The sequence below is a fragment of the Leptodactylus fuscus genome, chromosome 1 (assembly GCF_031893055.1).
Source record: "Leptodactylus fuscus isolate aLepFus1 chromosome 1, aLepFus1.hap2, whole genome shotgun sequence".
NCBI classification, from domain to species: Eukaryota; Metazoa; Chordata; class Amphibia; order Anura; family Leptodactylidae; genus Leptodactylus; species Leptodactylus fuscus.
In genome coordinates this window covers 193,539,623-193,562,857 of record NC_134265.1, presented here as the reverse complement: position 1 = coordinate 193,562,857, position 23,235 = coordinate 193,539,623, and the positions used below count along the sequence as shown (strand labels likewise).

Genomic DNA, 23,235 nt, shown 5'->3' with positions numbered 1-23,235 from the left:
TTAGAGGCTCCCTCCACCATGAATTGGTCCAAACTGGGCTGGTTAGAGGCTCCCTCCACCATGAATTGGTCCAAATTGGGGTTTTTAGAGGCTCCCTCCACCATGAATTGGTCCAAACTGGGCTGTTTAGAGGCTCCCTCCACCATGAATTGGTCCAAACTGGGGTTTTTAGAGGCTCCCTCCACCATGAATTGGTCCAAACTGGGCTGGTTAGAGGCTCCCTCCACCATGAATTGGTCCAAACTGGGTTTTTTAGAGGCTCCCTCCACCATGAATTGGTCCAAACTGGGGTTTTTAGAGGCTCCCTCCACCATGAATTGGTCCAAACTGGGGTTTTTAGAGGCTCCCTCCACCATGAATTGGTCCAAACTGGGGTTTTTAGAGGCTCCCTCCACCATGAATTTGCCCAAACTGGGCTGTTTAGAGGCTCCCTCCACCATGAATTGGTCCAAACTGGGTTTTTTAGAGGCTCCCTCCACCATGAATTGGTCCAAACTGGGGTTTTAGAGGCTCCCTCCACCATGAATTTGCCCAATCTGGGCTGTTTAGAGGCTCCCTCCACCATGAATTGGTCCAAATTGGGGTTTTTAGAGGCTCCCTCCACCATGAATTGGTCCAAACTGGGGTTTTTAGAGGCTCCCTCCACCATGAATTTGCCCAAACTGGGCTGTTTAGAGGCTCCCTCCAGCATGAATTGGTCCAAACTGGGGTTTTTAGAGGCTCCCTCCACCATGAATTGGTCCAAACTGGGGTTTTTAGAGGCTCCCTCCACCATGAATTGGTCCAAACTGGGGTTTTTAGAGGCTCCCTCCACCATGAATTGGTCCAAACTGGGCTGTTTAGAGGCTCCCTCCACCATGAATTGGTCCAAACTGGGGTTTTTAGAGGCTCCCTCCACCATGAATTGGTCCAAACTGGGCTGGTTAGAGGCTCCCTCCACCATGAATTGGTCCAAACTGGGTTTTTTAGAGGCTCCCTCCACCATGAATTGGTCCAAACTGGGGTTTTTAGAGGCTCCCTCCACCATGAATTTGCCCAAACTGGGCTGTTTAGAGGCTCCCTCCACCATGAATTGGTCCAAATTGGGGTTTTTAGAGGCTCCCTCCACCATGAATTTGCCCAAACTGGGCTGGTTAGAGGCTTCCTCCACCATGAATTGGTCCAAACTGGGCTGGTTAGAGGCTCCCTCCACCATGAATTGGTCCAAATTGGGGTTTTTAGAGGCTCCCTCCACCATGAATTGGTCCAAACTGGGCTGTTTAGAGGCTCCCTCCACCATGAATTGGTCCAAACTGGGGTTTTTAGAGGCTCCCTCCACCATGAATTGGTCCAAACTGGGCTGGTTAGAGGCTCCCTCCACCATGAATTGGTCCAAACTGGGTTTTTTTAGAGGCTCCCTCCACCATGAATTGGTCCAAACTGGGGTTTTTAGAGGCTCCCTCCACCATGAATTGGTCCAAACTGGGGTTTTTAGAGGCTCCCTCCACCATGAATTGGTCCAAACTGGGGTTTTTAGAGGCTCCCTCCACCATGAATTTGCCCAAACTGGGCTGTTTAGAGGCTCCCTCCACCATGAATTGGTCCAAACTGGGTTTTTTAGAGGCTCCCTCCACCATGAATTGGTCCAAACTGGGGTTTTTAGAGGCTCCCTCCACCATGAATTGGTCCAAACTGGGGTTTTTAGAGGCTCCCTCCACCATGAATTTGCCCAAACTGGGCTGTTTAGAGGCTCCCTCCACCATGAATTGGTCCAAATTGGGGTTTTTAGAGGCTCCCTCCACCATGAATTGGTCCAAACTGGGGTTTTTAGAGGCTCCCTCCACCATGAATTTGCCCAAACTGGGCTGTTTAGAGGCTCCCTCCAGCATGAATTGGTCCAAACTGGGGTTTTTAGAGGCTCCCTCCACCATGAATTGGTCCAAACTGGGGTTTTTAGAGGCTCCCTCCACCATGAATTGGTCCAAACTGGGGTTTTTAGAGGCTCCCTCCACCATGAATTGGTCCAAACTGGGCTGGTTAGAGGCTCCCTCCACCATGAATTTGCCCAAACTGGGCTGTTTAGAGGCTCCCTCCACCATGAATTGGTCCAAACGGGGGTTTTTAGAGGCTCCCTCCACCATGAATTTGCCCAAACTGGGCTGGTTAGAGGCTCCCTCCACCATGAATTTGCCCAAACTGGGCTGTTTAGAGGCTCCCTCCACCATGAATTGGTCCAAACTGGGCTGTTTAGAGGCTCCCTCCACCATGAATTGGTCCAAACTGGGTTTTTTAGAGGCTCCCTCCACCATGAATTGGTCCAAACTGGGGTTTTTAGAGGCTCCCTCCACCATGAATTGGTCCAAACTGGGGTTTTTAGAGGCTCCCTCCACCATGAATTTGCCCAAACTCTGCTGGTTAGAGGCTCAATCCACCCTGATTTTCAAAACAAATGTTGGTGCCAACCTCAACTTACTACAAGGGCCAAATTCACTGCTGGTGACAAGCTCTCCTCACTGCAAGTGCCAAATACACATGTTTCAAGGTGTTTTCCTACTGTCAGAGAGGTGGTATTGAGTGTGTAAAGTGTGTAGTTGTTAGGCTGTGATGTTGGGGTAATAGAGGGTCTTTGGTGTGTTAGATGCCCCCAGACATGCTTCCCCTGCTGTCCCAGTGTCATTCCAGAGGTGTTGGCATCATTTCCTGTGGTGTCATAGTGGACTTGGTGACCCTCCAGACACGGATTTGGGTTTCCCCCTTAACGAGTATATGTTCCCCATAGACTATAATGGGGTTCGAAACCCGTTCGAACACACGAACAGTGAGCGGCTGTTCGATTCGAATTTCGAACCTCGAACATTTTAGTGTTCGCTCATCTCTAATCATGATGCTTTTTTTTCCTCAGGCTGAAAAAATTGGAGGAAAAAATCTGCTATTGACTAAGTTGTGAGGCATTTTTTTGAGGCAAATTCCACCTCAAAAATCTGCCTGTAAAAAATCTTTGCATGAACAAATCTTAATACTTACACAGTACAACAGACAAGCAGCAGCCTCTGTACTGTATACACAGTGATCACAAGTGGGCAGCTTTGTTACATGTCACAGCTCAACAGACAGCTAATAAAGGACCCCCAGAGTATAATAATAGCACCAGCTCTGGGAAGGGGGGGGGGGGGCAGTGTCTTGAGAGCATATAATACTGTGTGGGGGACACTGTGGCGCTGATAATAGTGTGTGGGGGCCACTTCAGAGCATGTATTGCTGTGTGGGGGCCACTGCGGAGCTTATATTGCTGTGTGGGGGCCACTGTTGGTACATAATGCTGTCTGTGGGCCACTATGGAGCATATAATGCTGTGTGTGGGCTACTGTGGAGCTTATATTGCTGTGTGGAGGCCACTGTTGGTACATAATGCTTTTTGGGGGGCCACTATGGAGCATATAAGGCTGTGTGTGGGCTACTGTGGAGCTTATATTGCTGTGTGGGGGCCACTGTTGGTACATAATGCTGTCTGGGGACCACTATGGAGTATATAATACTGTGTGGGGGCTACTGTGGAGTAGCACTATCAACAGTATCAGGCCCTGTTCACATGGTGGAATATGGCACTGATTTAGCAGCATATTCCACATATACTGTAAATCAGCAGCAGGTTCCTCCTTCAATCTGCCTCCAATTGAAACTAATTGGAACAGGAAGCTGGGGAAAAAAAAGTGTCCTGCTAGATTCTGCAGTTTATTCGGAGGCCAAGGCTTGAGACTCTCCACTGATTAGATTAATTTGTTTAGACCTAATCAGTGGTGGAAGCCACAACAGAATATTGATACCCTGCACCATGAGCCAGGGGAAGAAAATAAAGAAGATTCTGAGGCAGATGTCCTCCTCAAATTCTTCTTTACTTTCCGATGTCCGTACAGGTTATATCTACTTATGCTGCGGTGGACTGTAATACAATCTATTCCATACATCTCCCTCAGAATCCAAATTCGGTTGTTTTTTGCTGCGGTATGCATGAGTGTTAGGATCACATCTTCCATCTTGTATTCTGTCAGCCATTTTGTAAGCATTTTCTGTTCTAAGCTTCATAAGGATGTCTGTTTAGAGTCTAAGAGACCCCTTTAGGGGATAAGGCGTGTGGAATGTTAATGGTTGGGTTATAACTCCTTATCTATTTGTGGTCATCTTTGAGGGTGGGTGTAGAAACCGGTTCAAATAACCTGTTTGGTCGTTAGCCCCAAGGCCGGAGCGGACCAGTACGTGATCATTATCTCTCTTTCTGTGATATACATCTAGAACTAGTGTATGATGTTGGCTTACACATAAATATCTTACGATTCTTTTTCATGTCATGAGAAAGGTCATCCCAGGTTGGAGTGTAATAATGATATGCAGACCTCAGCCAATAGTCATGTGCCAGGCTTGTCTTATATCTCTATAACCAATCGTGTTGTACCTGATTAGAATAGCCAAGCCAGCTCTTTGTCTGTAATGTATTTAAACTACCTTTTTCTTATAATAAATCAGAACTCACTTGATACACAATCACCTGCGTGTCTGTGTGGCTTCTCCAGGCCCAATGGGTGGTAGCCCATCTAGGCCTGTTAATTAATTATTTAATTTGGAGCTCTGCAACATACTCTTATGAGGACCGTTTGATGTCCTCGTCCCCTACATGAGTTACTCCAAAAGGGGCCTACTGGAGCTCTGTCAAACCTGGAGCTGGCCCTGGAGCCTGATGAGCCCTATTGACTATGATGGGATCTGTCAGGTGTCTGTATAAAGGGATTCAATAATTAAAACAGCATTTTTTCTCGCTAACACGTAGGAATAGCTTTATGAAAGGCTATTCTTCTCCTACCTTTAGATGTCTTCTCCGCGCCGGCATTCCGTAGATATCCTGGTTTTCATCAGTATGCAAAAGAGTTTTCATGCAGCACTGGGGGCGGTCCCCAGCACTCAAACAGCACTGGGGGCGTCCCCAGTGCTGCGAAAAAAAACTCTCCAGTGACGGCCTCTTCTTCCTCTGGAACGCCCTCTCTGCGACATGTGTTTTGGGTGGCTTCTTCTGGCTTTAAATGGGACGCATGCGCAGTCGACTCTGTCATGCCTGTGGCCATTTTCTTGTGGCCACTTACACATTATGCCAGAGCCGACTGCGCATGCGTTCCATTTAAAGCCAGAAGAAGCCATCTGAAGAACACGTCGCGGAGACGGCGTTCCAGAGGAAGAAGAGGCCGTCGCTGGAGAGTTTTTTTGCAGCACTGGAGACCGCTCCCAGTTCTGAGAGAAAACTCATTTGCATACTGATTGAAACCGGGATATCTACGGAACAGCGGCGCGGAGAAGACTTCTAAAAGTAGGAGAAGAATAGCCTTTCATAAAACTATTCCTACGTGTTAGTGAGAATAAAATGCAGTTTTAATGATTGAATCCTTTTAAACTGAAAGGGCAGGATGAATAATTTGGGAATTCAGCCTCTGACACAAAGGTGAATGTAGCAAGTGTTAGTGATAATGTATTCCTTCATGGTACAACATCACACTACATACGATGTTACTAATTCGGAAAAAAAAAATCCAATGACAACGACGCTTTGAAAACACTTCTGAACTTTTCCCCCCTCACAGTCAAGACAACCTTTCCCATCCCTCTTCCTTCTCCCGCCTCCTTCCTGGCGACTCCTGTATGCCGCTCATTTGCATGACTCCACCCCATGTGCGCGTGCACAATGACTGACTGACGTTTGGCGCGCACCCGTAAGTGGCTGCAAAGATGGCGGCGCACATCTCCCTCACACAGGTAAGCCCGGTCTGCAGAGTGACAGTGCGTTGTTGGGGTACCCCGGAGGTTTGCGGAAGGTGTAGGTAGATGCTCCCATCTCGTAGGTTGGGTAGTGGAGAGAGACGGCGCTCTTACTACATCACCTTCATGTTTATTCTGTGTGTAGTGTCAGGCTGAGGCCTGGGGAGGGGACTGTCACCAAGTATCACCCGGACACCTTCTGCGTGACTAGGCTGCAGCTCCTATGGACACTTATTAGCTTTGAAATCACCGCTTCCACATAGGCAGTGCTACTCCCAGCCCAGGCACAGTACATGACTAGATCATCCCCACCCAGGGATCTCCAGGAGCCTCACTGAGCTGAGATACACCAGGGCTTAGATGCTTTAGGATTACTGCTCCAGATTGTTCTATTTGGGTTGGTGTCCCTGGTTCTGTATCATGTTATGGTGTCAGCTATAAGCTTGTATCTTTTGTGATGCAGTCAGGTAATATCCATTGTTTGCGGTTATTTGCTATATGTTTCAGTGGGATTGCAGGAAGTTCAGACAGATTCCCTCGCCCCCCGCATTGTATCAGCATTGCCATGTCTCAGACCCTATAGTGGCATTTAGATGCATTAGATGAGTGTAAGGTATATGGTAATTGTGGCCATGCTAGGATTCCTGATATCGTATTGCCACAGTCTGAAGTCTGTTCTCTTGCTCAGCCAGGGAATGAATGACCTCTCTTTGTCACATCATTGTTCACTGTGCTGGATGTCTCCTGGTACAGTAGAGTTTCACAACTGGACAACAAGTGAAATTTATTTATGAAATCATATACATACACACACACATATATATATATATATATATATATATATATATATATATATATTTTTTAAGTTACTGCCTGCAAACAGCCACAACATACTTTTCCATTTACTGAGCTATACAAGGGCTATTTTTTGCAGGACAAATTGTAATTGTACCAATTTAGGGGTCTATACAATGTACTTAGGAAATTGGGAAAGAAAATATATTTAAAAATTTGCTGCTTTTTTTTTTTTTTAATGGGTTTTGTTTTTACGACATTCACTGCACAGCTAAAATGACATGTTGCCTATATTCTGCAGGTCAGTAAGATCACAATCTAAATACTTCCATCTATGGTACAAAAAGGTGGAGACTTTTCTACACCTCAGTTGTTTCCTGTACCTGAAGGGAGACCTACGTGCCTGCTTTGGGGTAGGCTTACCTGATGGCATAGTAAGAGTTGGTCTTGGTAGTGGATGCCTCTCTCCTTCCACAGGGCAGCTGTCAACTGTGACCTGGTCTGGAGTCTGCCATCCCCTCAGCTACGCGTGGGGGTTCTGATTTTCAGGCAGAAGGAGTATGTCCCCCCTGCTTAGGCCGCAGGAGTTCCGGCTTAACTGGAAGTAATGGGTGTGGTGTAACTAGCGGAATGCCTATATAATGCAGGTTGAGGTATGGTTAAACTGCTACTGATCAGAATCCTGGCCCTCTGCTTTGAGAAGACGTCTCTACAGTATGGAATACCAGCAGCCACAGCCACTGGCAAGATGAAGACCCTAAGAATGAGGGCAAAAAAAAGTCCACCTCCACCATTCTCAGTATTCTATCGGATATAAATGGATTGTGTCAACCCTTTATTATTTATTTTCAATGAATTAGCTTCCCTCTCTTTTTGTAGGATAGACATGAAATGTATGAATAAAGAATGCCATTTGTAGAGCTAGACTTTCTTCTTCCTATGAGAAATGTTTTGTCCTACGTTCATTGATTAAAATTATTGCTGAGAAGTCCCCGTCATTCTTACAGGGTATCAGATCTATGATACAATTGAAATTAGAAGTTTCCTTAAGAGTAAAAGTGGCTGGAAGTACTTTTTGGGGTCATGACTGCTCTTCCGATGGGGAATGCTTTCAGGGTGAAAGTGGAGAATTAGCTGTTGACTCCTCTTCTTCCATGTCTGACTTTGAAGAAGGGCAATCGTACTTTCCTATAGAGGGCGTTGATAAGTTGCTCAAAGTCATACAAGAGACAATGGGAATAGAGGACTCTAGACCTTCCTTTTCTATGTAGGACATTGTTTGGAGGTCCAATCCATAAAAATATTACATTGCTTATTAAGGAAGGGTTCACACTACCGCACAGAAGGTGTCCGTTTAAAAAAACAAAAAAACCCCACCAAAACCGGACACCTATCATAATGGACACAAACGGAGAGTAACTGATAGCTATCAGTTACTGTCCGTTGCCCGTAGACCTCAATGTAAACCCCCCCCCCCCCCCCCAAAAAAAACACACTTTCTGCTCGTTTTTTCAAATAGACAGAAAAGTCCTGCTTGTAGGATTTTGCTGTCTGCTTGAAAAAACGAACATGGTTGTAAACGGACACTTAAGGACAACAGAAAAAATCCCTTTGAAATTGTAATGGACACAGCTAGTGTCCGTTGCTAAAATCTTGAACAGACAGTAGCTATGGCCAACTACGGTAGTGTGAACACCCCCTAACAGAGAGTGGAAAAAGCCACACAAGTTGGTTTCTAACCCTAGAGGAGTTGAGTGTAAGTACCCGTTTGAAGAGCACGTTTGCCTCTCTTGGCATAGTGTACCAAAAAGTGACGTTGCTGTAGCCAGAGTCTCCAGGAAGTCAGCACTACCTTTTGAGAACGTGGGTACCCTGAGAGATTCCTTAGACTAGAAAGCTTCTTAAGGCCGAGGCCACACGCGGCAGAAACACCGCAGGAAAGACTTTGGCGGTTTACAGTAAGTGCAAAGTGAATGGGATTCTTGCGAATCCCATGTCCATTTGCGGTAAAAACCGTGGTGCGAACACGCCGCAATTTCCAAAACTGATGCAGTTTTGGCAATTGCAGCAATTCAATTATACCTATGGAAACGCCAGCAGTTTCCCCATAGGTATAATTGTAACAGAAAGTCTGCATAGGAAACCTCTGCAAAGTTACTGTCTAGAGCGGTGCGGGAAGAACCGCGATGCCGCCGTGGGATGTCCCGTGGAGCCTTAGCTTAAGGGTCTGTGCACATGGAGTAAATGCGTGCTCATTTTTGATACACGTGTAAAAATCAGACTCTCATTGACTTCAATGACATTTTTTACACGTGAAAAAAACGTGCCAAAAAACGTGTGTTGGGAGTCTGATTTTTAGAAGTTACGGGTGTCAGATTATGGCAACTTTTAGTAAAAGAAAATAACACAGTTTGGGTTGTTTTGTTAAGGGGTTAAAATGTAAATCAAATTTGGTATCCTCGGAATCATATCGAAACATAGAATACAGGTGACATGTCATTTTGGCTGCACAGTGAAGGCCGTAAAAATGAAGCCCGTAAGGAAGGCGCACAAATACACTTTTTCTCCAAATCCACCCCATTTTGAATTTTATTTTTCCAGCTTCCCAGTACATTGTACAGAATAATAAATGGTACCATTATGAAAAACAGTTTATCCCACAAACATTAAGACCTTATATGGCTCTGAGAGCAAAAAAATAAAGAGGTTGGGGGGGGAGTCAAAATCGAAAAATGTCACTGGCGGGAAGGGGTTATAGAGGACCTTTCATGGCCCCAACATTGGCAGTGTTATATAGCGCTGAAAAGCTGATGGCATGCTGAACTCATTGAACTGTCAGTTTTGCCAGTATGTGCCTTGATTACATCGATATCGGTGCTGTTAGTTTTGGTATCAATATCCCTGTACCATCAAAGCTTACACATGGTGCCAGAAAGTGAAAAGCTGTTAGGTACGCTTTAAACCTTGTGAACTCTTTAGGATTTCTACAAGACTCTTTTTGTCAGGATCATGCTGAAAAGGCTGCAGACTATCATACCGTTATTACAGCTATATGTCTATGTCTGATTTTATCTTAAAAAGGCAGCATTGCGACAGGTCCAGTTGTAAATATATAAATGGGGGACTGTGCTATTAGTTTTTCCATCATAAAATGTAACCTTTTTGATAAGAGGAGAAAGCCGCGTTTTTTTTCCTAAGGGTGTATTCACACTGAGTAAACGCTAGCTTATTCTGAACGTAAAACACGTTCAGAATAAGCGGCGTCTAAAGCAGCTCCATTCATCTCTATGGGAGCCGGCATACGAGCGCTCCCCATAGAAATGAATGGGCTGCTTCTTTCACTCCGTGCAGTCCCATTGAAGTGAATGGGGAGTGCCGGCGTGTACGCTCCGGCATGAGCAGAGCTTGCCGTATACGCCGGCACTCCCCATTCACTTCAATGGGACTGCACGGAGTGAAAGAAGCAGCCCATTCATTTCTATGGGGAGCGCTCGTATCCCCGCTCCCATAGAAATGAATGGAGCTGCTTTAGACGCCGCTTATTCTGAACGTGTTTTACGTTCAGAATAAGCTAGCGTTTACTCAGTGTGAATGCACCCTTAGGGTGCATTCACACTGAGTAAACGCTAGCTTATTTTGTAGAGTAAAATTACACTTGTAAATTTTGCTATCCCATTGACTTCAATGACATTTTACAGGCGTATTTTTACAGGCGTATTTTTTACAGGCGTATTTTTTACTGGCGTATTTTTACACTTGTAAAAAAATATCATTGAAGTCAATGGGATAGCAAAATTTACAAGTGTAATTTTACTCTACAAAATAAGCTAGCGTCTACTCAGTGTGAATGCACCCTTAGATATAAAAACATATTTCTTGAGTTTTCTTGTACGGTCCATTTTCTGTGGTGCTGTTATTTGCCTTCTCCTCAAAGCCAGTAGGTATGAACTTAGTTTGCCAGCACTATGCTAGGTCCTGTGTCCTACACTCTGAGGCCTATTTTTTTTTTTTTTTACCAGTTAGTACTTTTACATCTATAATAATTGAAGACTCTCCCAGATTCCTGTGCATTTTTTGTGAGTCTTAAAATAGTGGGTATTTAGACTAATGGCACTTTGTATGACACTTGACTCTAAAGTCGTGTACCTCAATAATGGTACTGTTAAAATAAACAAAAAAAACTCTATATATCTATCTATATCTATCTATCTATCTATCTATCTATCTATCTATCTATCTATCTATCTATCTATCTATATAGTGGGGAGCCGCTCAGGTAGATTCTTGTAGCAGTGCAGGAAACAGGGACACAGACACTGGATTGCACACCAGTTCAGGCTTTATTCACATGTAGCGCACACACTGCTTTCGCAAAGCCACAGGATAAACAAGACAAAACCCTTCTCGGCTGAGAAACTAACTTAAAGAGGACCTTTCATCAGATCGGGCACATGCAGTTTTATATACTGCTGGAAAGCTGACAGTGCACTGAATTCATCTGTGCCCGGTGTAAAGCGCTATCGGTCCTGGGACCGTAGCGCTTTAGTGTCAGAAGAGCGTTTCTGACAGTTAGCCAGGGACGCCCTTCTGCCCAGTAGCGCCTATTGCGCTGTGCTCTAAGACCGGGGAGTTCCTCCCTGCTCCACAGTACAGTGCGATAGGCGCTGCTGGGCAGAAGGGCGTCCCTGGCTAACTGTCAGAAACACCCTTCTGACTGTAAAGTGCTACGGTACCGGGACCGATAGCGCTTTACATCGGGCACAGATCGGGAAAGCCGATAGTGCGCTGAATTCAGCGCACTGTCAGCTTTCCAGCAGTATATAAAACTGCATGTGCCCGATTTGATGAAAGGTCCTCTTTAAACGTAAGGAAATTTTTCCCTGATTATACAGGAGACTGGCTACCAGTCTCCCACCTTGGCAACAATAACGGGTGGCACAGTACCTGCTTTGGAGGTCCGGTCTGGACAGTTCAACTCTGTCAGTGTGGCGCCACCCTGCTAGTCTTCACAGACTGTTATTAGGACCTGATTAGCTGGGACATGCCTGTCTTCCCAGACCACACCCTTCACTCTCTCACTATATATATGTATTGTATTGTATTGTATTGTATTGTATTTAGACAAACTATGCAGTATATGAAAAAAATTGGGATTTTTTAAAGGTGTTTAAAGAGGACCTTTCACCATATTTGGGCACAGGCAGTGCTATATACTGCCAGAAAGCTGACAGTGCGCTGAATTCAGCTCACTGTCGGCTTTCCCGATCCGTGCCCGGTGTAAAGCGCTATCGGTCCCGGTACCGTAGCGCTTTACAGTCAGAAGGGCGTTTCTGACCATTAGCCAGAGACGTCCTTCTGCCTCGCGGCGCCTATCGCGCTGTGCTGTGGAGCGGGGAGGAACGCCCCCTCCCTCTCCTGATAATGCTAGTCTACGGACAAGCTGTGTGAGCAGAGGGAGGGGGGCGTTCCTCCCGACTCCACAGCACAGCGCGATTGGCGCCGCGAGGCAGAAGGACGTCTCTGGCCAATGGTCAGAAACGCCCTTCTGACCATAGAAGAGCTACGGTACCGGGCCGTAAGCTCTTCACACCGGGCACAGATCGGGAAAGCCGACAGTGCGCTGAATTCAGCGTACTGTCAGCTTTCTGGCAGTATATAGAACTGCCTGTGCCGGGATATGGTGAAAGGTCCTCTTTAAACATTACAAAGCCTCTATAAATTTGGTATTGCTGCAATTGTGATGAAATGCAGAATATAGGTAGCTTGTCATTTTGGCTGTACAGTGAAAACTGTAAAAACAAAACCTATAAAGTGGTGCAAACACAATTTTACAATTCCATCCCATTCTGAATGCTGTTTTTTTTAGCTTTCCAGTACATTGTATGGCATATTAAGTGGTACCATTATGAGGTATAATTAGTCCTGCAAAAGTTAAGCCTTCATATGGCATTGAAAGGTGGGGAGTCAAAAACGAAAATTGAAAAATGGCAGCAGCAGGAACGGGTCAAGTCTTTAAGTACCGTATATACGCGAATATAAACCGAATTTTTCAGCCCAGTTTTTGTGCTGAAAAAGCCCCCCTCGGCTTATATTCGAGTCAGCAAAAACTTTTTTAGGAGGGGGGTCTATAACCAGCCACAGTATTAATGTATAGAATCTCCCATGAAATAGTGCAAAAAAAAAGTTCTAAATCCCTCCTTTCCCTAGAATACATATAAAAGTAGAAAATGACTGTGAAACATACACATTAGGTATCCTGTGTCTGAAAGTGCCCGGTCTACTGAATATAGGGGATCTGCAGTGCTCCTGTTCCGTCGGAAAGGGGTTAATAGGAGCACTGCAGATACCCTATATTCAGCCAGACTGAATTCCTTGTGGGGGGAAAAAAACCCAGTCCTCAAGCTCAGGGAAGGGGCAGACAGACAACCAAAACACCCCCTCCCCTTCTTCCCCAGCACCCAGCAACTACTGCACCCAAAAACGCCGACCATTTTAATTTTTGAAATTTTCCAGTAGCTGCTTCATTTCTCCCCCCCCCCAGGCTTATACTCAAGTCAATAAGTTTTCCCAGTTTTTTGTGGTAAAATGAGGGGCCTCGGCTTATATTCAGGTCGGCTTACATTCGAGTATATACGGTACTTATACTTCTGGCTTTGGCTCAAAAAAAAAATCACAGCAAAATCTGCAACAAAAACAGCTTTTCTGTAACATGGTGTAATGATGCTGGTACTTCAGAACCTGCTGCTCTAGTCAATTTGCAGTGTAGGTTTTAGTTGCATCATGTGGATAACTGTGGCTCCCTTTGTGATTCCTCCCCGTATGGCCCTTGTATGATTAGACAAATGGGTCTGTTATTTTAATAAACAGCACTGCTCTTGTTCTTGTACTCACCAAGTGACTGTGTCTAAACGGTATTCCAGACATAGCCCATGGACAAGTGTTGTTCTGTTAGGCTTCATTCACATCTGCTTAATTTCCAATGTCCTACTTTGTTATTGTAGCAGAATATTAAAAAGGAGAGGCTGAAACCGCTTCCAACAAAGACTTTTGGGGGTCCATAGTGTTTCTGTAATTTAGCTCGACATTTTAACAGACAAAATAGCACAGCATGCTGCACCATTTTGTCTGCCATTATTAAAGGAATGGGCCAAGATGACCTGCTTGACAAATTATATCAGTGATGTGTGGGCAATTCCGTACCAATGTGCCTTGAAAACACATGTTCCAGTGTAGTTGTAGGTTTACTGTACATAGTTTCTGTCTGTTGTTTCAGTTCCTCTTGCACCATGCATTACGTGTCTTGTTTTGTGTAGCTGGTGAGTATTAGTGGTTGTGAAATTGTGCATTGTATAGATTGCTCCAGCTCTGTTAGTCATCCAAATGTTCTAGGAACACTACTTATAGTTCCATTTAGTAAGAATAATAGATTTCTTCATGAGAGGGTGGTCTTTTTTCCATAGTCCATAGAGAGACATTCAATATAAATGCAATGTACATTACTCTGGCGGACTGGGTTTAAAAAATCAATTCAATCTTGATGGTTAGCTGCCTAATGCGGATCATCATGTAAGCCTGGTAATGCTCTGCTGCAGTCCTGCAAAGTCATTTTACTTCAACATTAGGCTCTTTATTTGTGAATGTATTTGGTGGTTATTGGGTTTACTTGCAGTGGGGAGTCCCCTGGGTGTGATCTGGTTGGAATACATTTGGAGATGAGAAATGGTCGTAGGGAAGCAGAGAGACGATTTTTCCTTCCTGTGCATGGATGTCATCTGCCTAATAAAAGCTCATTTTGTCCATTTCCTGACCAGTGTATTGCAGTCGTTTATTATTATATATTAATGAGAAGTGATGCTTTTTTTTAAATATGTATGGAAGAATTCCAGTGTACATCTTGGCAGCAGGAGTATATTGTATATTGATTTCTAAGTATTATTATTTAAAGGGATTAGTTTCTACTATTGATGGTCTATCCTTAGGATAGGCCATTAATACTAGATCTGCATAGGTTCGACACCCAGGACCCCCACAAGTCCACTGTACTTAGTCAGGACAGCTCCTAGTATTGTCACCATACAAGCTGTAGTAGCGGGTGTGGATACTGCAGTGCTGCCCTTAGACATCAGTGGAACAGTTCTGTAGTTCCAACACCCGCTTCTACAGTTTATATGGTGAGTGAACAGATTGGAGCTGATATATGGGGGTACTGGGTGTTGAAATTACTTAAATAGTAGAAACAAGATAAACCCTTTTAAAATGTATCTGTTATTTCACTTAAGTATGAAAAAAAATCTATTTTTTTGGTGCTCTTATGTCTCCACTTACAAGCTCCAATCTTCTTTCCCCTATCCTTGGGGTTGTATCTGACATGCATGTAAGTGTTGGAACTTCGACTTCCCATCATGCATTGGCAAATGCCCTTCCCTTTGTAATGATACCATTTAATATTTTATGCATCAAACTAGGAAGCTGAAGAACAATTCCTAGTTGGATGGAATAGGAAATTGAACTGCATTACTGCTATTTTTCATATGGGTCTTGTTTTGATGGCTTTTGCTTTGCAGAAAATAAAAATGATGTTTCCTGTATTCTCCATCTCGGTATGATCATAGTAATACCTAATTTGATATAGTTTTTCTTAGTTTTACAAAAATACACTTTGAAAAATAACACTTTTTCCATTTGGGGTGTCGTATTGTGATACCTGTGATTCTTATTTAATTTATTTTCATTTAGTCTACGAGTCTGTTTAAAGGGATTCTATCATTAAAAAAAATGTTTTTAAACTAAAACCATGTAGGAATATACTTTTGAAAAGATATTTATCTCTTACCTTTATTTTGCAGGTCCATGCCGCCGTTTTTGAATTTTGTCTTTATTATGGTAATTGTGCTCAGAGAGCCCAGGGTTGTGCCCTCTGTCCTCACAGCACAGCATTGTTCTCCATTCCAGTGCCGCTTCTGTCTTCTACGTATCCTCTTCACTCCTTTTCTTACACAAGACCACCACAAAATGGCCGACGGAACTTGTTTGTCGAATATTATGTGGTGTTCTCGTGTAAGAGAACGCCCTGTGTGCTTTCTGAGCACAATTAACTTAATGAAGAAAGAAGACAAAATTCAAAAACGACGGCACAGACCTTCAAAATAAGTGTGTGAACTAGCCCTTACAAGGGCTATTAATCTCTCAGGGTTCCGCGTGAAAACATTTAGTCGCGGCTGCCACGACGGGATGCCGGTGCAGTGCCGCTTTGGATTAGGCCCAAATGAATGGGCCTAGTCTAGAGGGTGGTGTTGGCTGAAGGCTGAAGAAAGGGCAGCTTGCTTGCGGAAAAAGGAAATGACTGGCTCCCATTGATTTCAATGGGAGGTGGCAGGATTTTGACGCGGGTTCTGCGTCAAAATCCTGACCATTTTGCCCCGTGTGAACTAAAGGCTATTCCTACGTTGCTTTAGTTTAAAATGTTTTTATAAATTATATAATTCTCGTAGAGCACTTTTCTTGTGTTTCTTGTTTTTACTATTTTGGGGATTTTCATGTTTTGAGCACTTTTTTATTAAAATATTTTGGGGGATGTGAAATGGAAGAAAAAAAATCTATGGTAGGGTCACTTAGATTTTTTTTTTTTCCTGCTCTACGGCATTCACCACATGGTTATAGTGGTATAGAATTTTTATAGTTTGGGCGTCTTCAGACAAGAGATATCTAGTGGTTGGAATTCTTGAAGATCGACATATTGTAAGGTGCAAACCTTGTAATGTATTGGTTTCCAGCCCTGTATTGTATATGCTCCACTGTGGGTAATATATACCCCCTGGTGAGAAAATGTCCCAGCCTAGTACCCCCAAAGCAGCAATCACTTATATATGTTAATACAATAAGACTTTTATTAGAGCTTTCGTTAACAAGTCGTAAAGCCTGGCAGCCTTCAGTAGGCCTCTATCTGTCTGGGTTATAACTATCTGAAGAACATGGCAGCACCCACATGCTGCTGCTTTTCAGATACTTCACAATTGAGCAAGATACCTAAAGGGTTAATGCCTGAAATCAGAAAGGACTCTGAGCGCAGGCATAGCTGTTGGGTCTCTGCTGTGTTTCTGAATGGGCGCCGCATTTAAAGTCACAACATCTGTCATTACTATTACTGCAGTTGTTGGGAATGGGTTATAGATACAGGTATAGATTTCAAATACAAACTTCTGAAATGGTTCAGAGCTTTATAGGTCACAAAAGATCAGTATGCCTTTAAAAATATTGGTTATTCCTATCTTGACCTTTTGTATTCGAGATAGGAATTATCCTGGTTAATAATAGTTACGGAATCGGTGTAGCACCATTATTGGTTCCAAGTTTTGAATACTGTCAAGATATCCTATATATCGAGTTTTGCAATGAGGCTTGTTCACTTTGCATATCTTTGTATATCTTGTATACCACACCCTAGCATCATGGCCTTTCTGTTGCTGATGAAAAAGGTTAATAATGAGAACTGCCAAATTCTCCACCTCATGAACTGTGTCATGTAGAAACAATGTGAGTTGTGGAACCTGTTTCAGCACCCAGTCCCAGTGATGTATTTTTACTGGGATATATGTTACTGTGAGTAAATATCTTTTTAGTTAGACAAGTGTTCACTTAGTCTTCTACATTTTGGAAGCCAAAGGAACTAAAATGTTCTTATAGCTGTGCTAAATAGAAATGTGTCTAAGGCCCCACGTAGCAGGCTGCAGACAAAAACCTCTGCGTAAAAGACCGCAGCGGAATAGCATCACGGAAACCGCCGGCTTTCTGTAGGTATAATTGACGTGCTGTGATTTACAAAGACACAGCTGTTTTTGAAATCACGACATGTCTGCTGCAGATATTTTTCTACAATGTGTGGATGGGATTAGCCAGAATCCCATCTACTTTGCGGGTACTGTAAAATTGTAAACCAAACTTCTTATAGATCTGGAGTTTAATGTCCCAAATCTTCTTTTTTAAAAACCATCTGTGCCTGCAATTAAAAAAAAAGATAAAATAAATAAATAACCCTTTATACTTTCCTAGAGATGAGTCCAATGAGTCTCAATGGACTCCTCTCTTGTAATCCTGGCGTCTGTGCAGTTCTTCAGTGAAGCTCAGGACATACGACCCTGTCTTTACTGCCAGGGTTTTGTGCAAGTCCTGGAGGTATGAGGTATGCACCTTGAAGCTGAGGTGTTCTTCAACTAAGAACTGGGCTAGTGTGTGGAGTACACTGGCAGGGTGTGTATATAACTTTTTTATTTTTATAAATGTAGATTGTGAGCCCCATATAGGGATCACAATGTACTTTTTTTTTTTCTTACCTATCAGTATGTCTTTGTAGAAAGGGAGGAAATCCATGCAAACATGGGGAGAACATACAAACTCCTTGCAGATGTTGTTCCTGGCGGAATTTGAGCCCAGGGCTCCAGCGGGGGGGGGGGGGGGGGGGTTAAACTGAATGCACATGGAGGGAGGACATTAAACTAGGGGACAGATGGAGGGTGACATTAAACTGGGGCAGCTGGAGGAGGATATTAAACCATGGGAGGTAGCTGGAGGGGGACATGTCTGCCTCTAGTTGCCCCCAGTTTAATGTCCCCCTCCAGCTGCCCCAGTTTAATGTCCCCTCTAGTTTCTGCTGGTTTATACTGGGGCACCAGGAGAGGGACTTAATACTGTGGGACATTTGGAGGGAAACATTATAATGTTGGGGTGTATAATGTTAGGGTGACTGTAGGAGGATTTTACTTTGTGGGGCACATGGAAAAATTATTGAGAATGGGCAGAGTCAGTGGAGAAGGGGGTGGAGCTAAATTTGCCGCTGTGCGCATGGCCCTCTAGAACCGTTACAATTTCTAATGTGGCCCTATGGGAAAATTAATTGCCCACCCCTGTACTAAACCCTGATACTTAAGAGACTGTGCTCTGAATTGCGCACTGTCGACTTTCTAGTTCTAGTGGTATATAAAACCACATGTGGAGAAGGACATGAAAAGTCCTCTTTAAGAAGACTAAGAGGGTTACAATGTACATGTATACTGTATGTGATTGTATATGAATGTGGATAGCTCATCTCAAAGAGATGAGCTTCTCTAAAGGTTTCACCACATCTACTGGACTGTCATGAATGACACGAGAAGGATGTGTATCGTTTGCTTTAAGCCGTATGGTATGATGGCAAATGGGCAATGTTTGCTTTTTCTCTTGAGATTCTGAGCACAATAGGTGGAAATGCGTGTTCGGCTGAGAGAGATGAATGATTTACGTGTTGTTTAATTCTAAGTAGCTCTCTCTCTATATGGTAGACCCTATTATGAAGCTATGCATTGAATTTCCAGAATGTTTTATTCACCATTCACAGAGCAGGAAATACTGTCTTTCGTATTATTTTGTGACCATAGTTTTCATTGGAGTGAGACTATTTTTGTGGTTAAAAAAACAAAACATTGATTAAGACTATATTTTATGTCTTGCACTGCTTGAGTAACCTTTAGGGTATGTTCACACGGCGGAAAATGGATTTCAGGTGTGAAAGTACCACGTGGCTAGCTATGACGGAATGCAATGCATCAGCATCCTGTTGTGGAATTCCGCTCCGGATTAGGCCCGAATGAATGGGCCTAATTGGGAGAGAGTCTTGCGGCGCTGCGGCTGAGTCAGCCGCTGGAAGAATGGGTATGTCGCTTCTTTTTCCGCTAGCTGGAAGTCAATGGGAGCCGTTTTTGTCAGCGGATTTTGAGGTGGATTTCGCGTCAAAATCCTCTGCCTAAAAACTCAGTGTGAACTAGCCCTTATTTGGTTTTGACAGCAGTTTAATGCATTCTCTGTCATAGGATCTTTGCAATTCTAACTACTGCATGCAAAACTATAACAAATACCCCATCCAAAATACATCAATTTAAACAAAAGTTGATAAAACTAGTAGCCATAAGTAAACATCCATAAGTAAACACATGCAAGTAATCTAATAGTAATATCTATATCTTTATAACACATAGCAACATAGTCATGGTCATGGAGTAAGTAGAATCAAGTACAGTTACCGTATATACTTGAGTATAAACCGAGCCGAATATAAGCCGAGGCCCCTAATTTTACCACAGAAACTGGGAAAACTTATTGACTCAAGTATAAGCCGGGAGGGGGAGGGATGCACCTCTGGCCTCATCAATGTCCTATACACAAATGGATTGTGTCCCATTGGTCTTCGCAGTCACATAACATTTGCGTACATATCACTGATGAGACCAGTAGGTACTCGCAGTGGTGATCTAAGCTCCTCAAGTCTGCTTTCTTAGTCATCACATCTGGGTTTGACACCTCATATACAGTCATCCACCTCTGGAGTGATGGTCAGACACCCACTGCAGCTCTCACATAGTGGCACCTCTGTGACAGGCTCTGCAGAGGCGGTAGCGCATCACACACAACTTCCTGTAGCCGCAATATGCTGCCTAGATGGACGATGCTGTGGTGCCCACACACAATGCCTGGGCCCGGCTGCCTCCCATATGCACGGCCCCCACACTGACCTCCCTAGCACCTGCAGAACCTCTCCACTGCTGCCTGATGCCATCCTATCACAGAGGACGAGGTTGCCTGGAGAGCGAGGAGCGCCAGGAAGGCTCCGGTCCTTCCCTCCATGCTGCTGGCCACTACCACCCGGGGCCACTCATAGTGCATCGCCGCCTGCTGGGCATCCAGGATCCAGGTTCGGGACTCACGAGCGCTCAAGAAGTATAGGAAGCCGGGCTTTAGCTGTTCTGTACAGGCAAAAGGAAGGACAGAGTTAGAGGGCGGGAGGACGGATCGCCAAGCACATTGTTCTCCTATTACATGCCAGCGGCCGCTCACGGCGCTTGACTCGAGTATAAGCCGAGGGGGGCTTTTTCAGCACAAAAACTGTGCTGAAAAACTCTGCTTATACTCGAGTATATACGGTATATATAAAATAGGTATAACCCCTCCTGAGCGAAGCAAGGGGCACATATTGGGGCTGGAGGTGGACGTTGCAGTATACCTGGAGTAAACACATTTCTTTATTTACTTTATAATACTTGCTGATACATTAAACTCTTGATACATTGTATTTTGGCCTATTATGGTTGTAACCCCTGATTCTCCACAATGATTGGTGCTATGTATAGCGCCAATCACGGTTGGAGGTCGTCTTACCTGTGGGCACAGATCATTACTTAGCAACACAGCTATTTCTTTCCATTCCTCCTCTGCAAGGATCTGACATCACACTCCCACTTATTCCTTGCCTTACCACTCCCGTAGGATCTCCTAATAATTATGTAGTAGACTTTTCTATGACATTGATATAAAACCCCATGAGCTCTCTGCTCTCTCAATATGATTTAAAATCGCAGGCGCTCATATCATCAAATAAACTATGCCTGTGCATGCAATGTATGTCTAAGTTGTAAGTATTGTTCATTGTTATCTATTGTTAATTCTACCTTTAATTGCTGGAATGATGTCCGAATCCCATTGTCATACATCATGTAGGTAGTGTGTATTGTAGTTCTCACCTCACTATGGTGCAGTGCCTTCACCCGAATCTCGCTAGGAGCTCTGTAGGAATGCAGGAGGTTGTTTCTCTTCTGCTAGGGGTCGACTTGAGAACCTCCATCTAAGCTCAGCCCCCATTCACAAATGTTGCAGGCAAAACTACTTAGGGCGGGTTCACATCTGCGCCTGTGCGCGCTTTAAGCAATCCTGACAGTTTCCGTCTTCTGCACGAGAAACTGAACAAGGGACGGAAACCCGGCAGTCAGTTTTCAAACCCATTCAAGTGAATGGGTTTGAAAAGTGAGTGCCCGCGAGAGTTTTGTACCTGTCCGTGGCGAAACCGTTTTTTTTAACCGGACACAAAGTCGGACACGCAGGACTTTGTGTCTGGTTAAAATAAACCTGAGAGGCTTTTTTTTTTTTTTTTTTTCACCACGTTTCGCATATCCTTGCATTATTGGCTTGTCGACCAGGACTCACCCTACCCTGAATAATATTGGAGGTGGCTGCTTGATCCACTGTCACCTAACAGTTTTCCCTTTTCCTAATTCTTCTTTTTCCCCTCTCCTTTCTTTCTTTTCCTCTTTTCTTGTTTCCCTGATCTCTCTCCCTTTCCTGCCCCTTTCTCCTCATTACTCCTCCTTCTGGCTCTTGTACCGCTGCATTTCTGAGTTTTATTTTCTTTTTCTTTGTGATGTACTGATATGTTTCTTTCTTGAGACTGTTACCCCAGTTGTTATGAGGGCCACGAGTCTCTTGTCCAAGACATCACTGTTTTGCCTGATATTCTGTTATATGACTGAACAATTAAGCACAAATTGCCAGTAACATAATGTACAGGATGGCATTCTCATTGGCGTATTTCTTTTTGCAGCTCACCAGTGGAAATCCATTATATGAAACTTACTACAAACAGGTTAGTATAAATTCCACTGCTGCAGCTAGGAAGAATGGAGCTACCACAGCCCAAGTCTAAATTGTAGAACATGAAAACATAGCAGTAGTTCATATTGTTTAGCTGTACTTTACCTTTTAGATGTAAACGTGAGATGAGACACTGAAAAAGAATTGAAAATGTACATTAATTGTGATAAAATCAAGAGTTTACAAACTACTTCATGTCGTTCAGGTGTAGCATTAAAGTTACACATAGTAACCTAAAACTGTGACAGCATGCCAGTTTTTATAGTTGCTCTTTATTTTTAGACAAGAATTCTTAGGGTAAGTTCACATGGCGGTAAATGAAGAGGAATTCCTCTTCATTTTTTTTGCTGCCATTTTGCTGAACGCTATAATGTACCTCAATAATTGACAGATAATTTACTGTGATTACTAGAAATCTAATAAATACTGCGATCAAATATGCACAGTAAATCTATATTGCATTACACAGATTTGATAAGAACACTTACCATGATTTTACAGAGAATGGACTTGCAGTAAAATCAGTGAACTTGGCTGTACATAACAGCAATCGAACTCAGCCCCCCAGAGAGCAGTAACTCATACTCCAACCTGTGTTATCAGATATAGGATGGGCACCAAGAAAACGCTGTGTAAACAATGTGAGGAATAATCTAACATAGCAGGCAAATGTAGCAGCATTACTACACCAATGTATCTAGGAAGACTCTTGAATTTACATAAGCTAGCAGTACAGATTGGATCCTTGAGATGGGAATAACCTTTTAATAATGTTGCATGTACACTACAGGAAGCATTGTTGTGGCTGTTAAAAATATATTGAAAAAATGTAATACTAGTTATGATAAAAAAAACCCAAAACAAAACCCACACTTACACTGAAAAATGTGTCTCCTTATGTGTACAAATGTTTCTTAATGTGATGTATAATGGGCACATCCTGTTTCTGTTTTAACAGGATAGAATAATGCAGAACATGTTAAATATTTTGGCTTTTTTACAGGTTGATCCATCTCACACTGGTAGAGTGGGACCAGCAGAAGCAGCACTCTTCCTCAAAAAGTCTGCCCTGTCAGATGTTATTCTTGGGAAGGTAAGTGAAGAAGAACTTGGACACTTAAGCTGGTGTATCAAAAGTGGTGCAAAGGAAAAGTTAAGTCGTTTCCACTATCACTCAAATTTACATTTGTTTTGAGGAAAATGTAAGCGGTG

At 43.5% G+C, this 23,235-nt stretch overlaps 1 protein-coding gene across 4 annotated transcripts in view; it reads left to right on the top strand.

Moving 5' to 3' along the window:
* Positions 1-5,663: 5,663 nt before the first annotated feature.
* EPS15L1 (epidermal growth factor receptor pathway substrate 15 like 1) overlaps positions 5,664-23,235 on the top strand; it is a 155,378-nt gene continuing 137,806 nt past the window's right edge. For all 4 annotated transcript variants that reach the window (XM_075281212.1, XM_075281204.1, XM_075281225.1 and 1 more), the window contains exons 1-3: positions 5,664-5,775; positions 21,974-22,015; positions 23,027-23,116. In XM_075281212.1, coding sequence (XP_075137313.1) covers positions 5,749-5,775; positions 21,974-22,015; positions 23,027-23,116 — 159 coding nt within the window. In that variant the 5' untranslated portion in view covers positions 5,664-5,748. The remainder of the gene's footprint in view (positions 5,776-21,973; positions 22,016-23,026; positions 23,117-23,235) is intronic.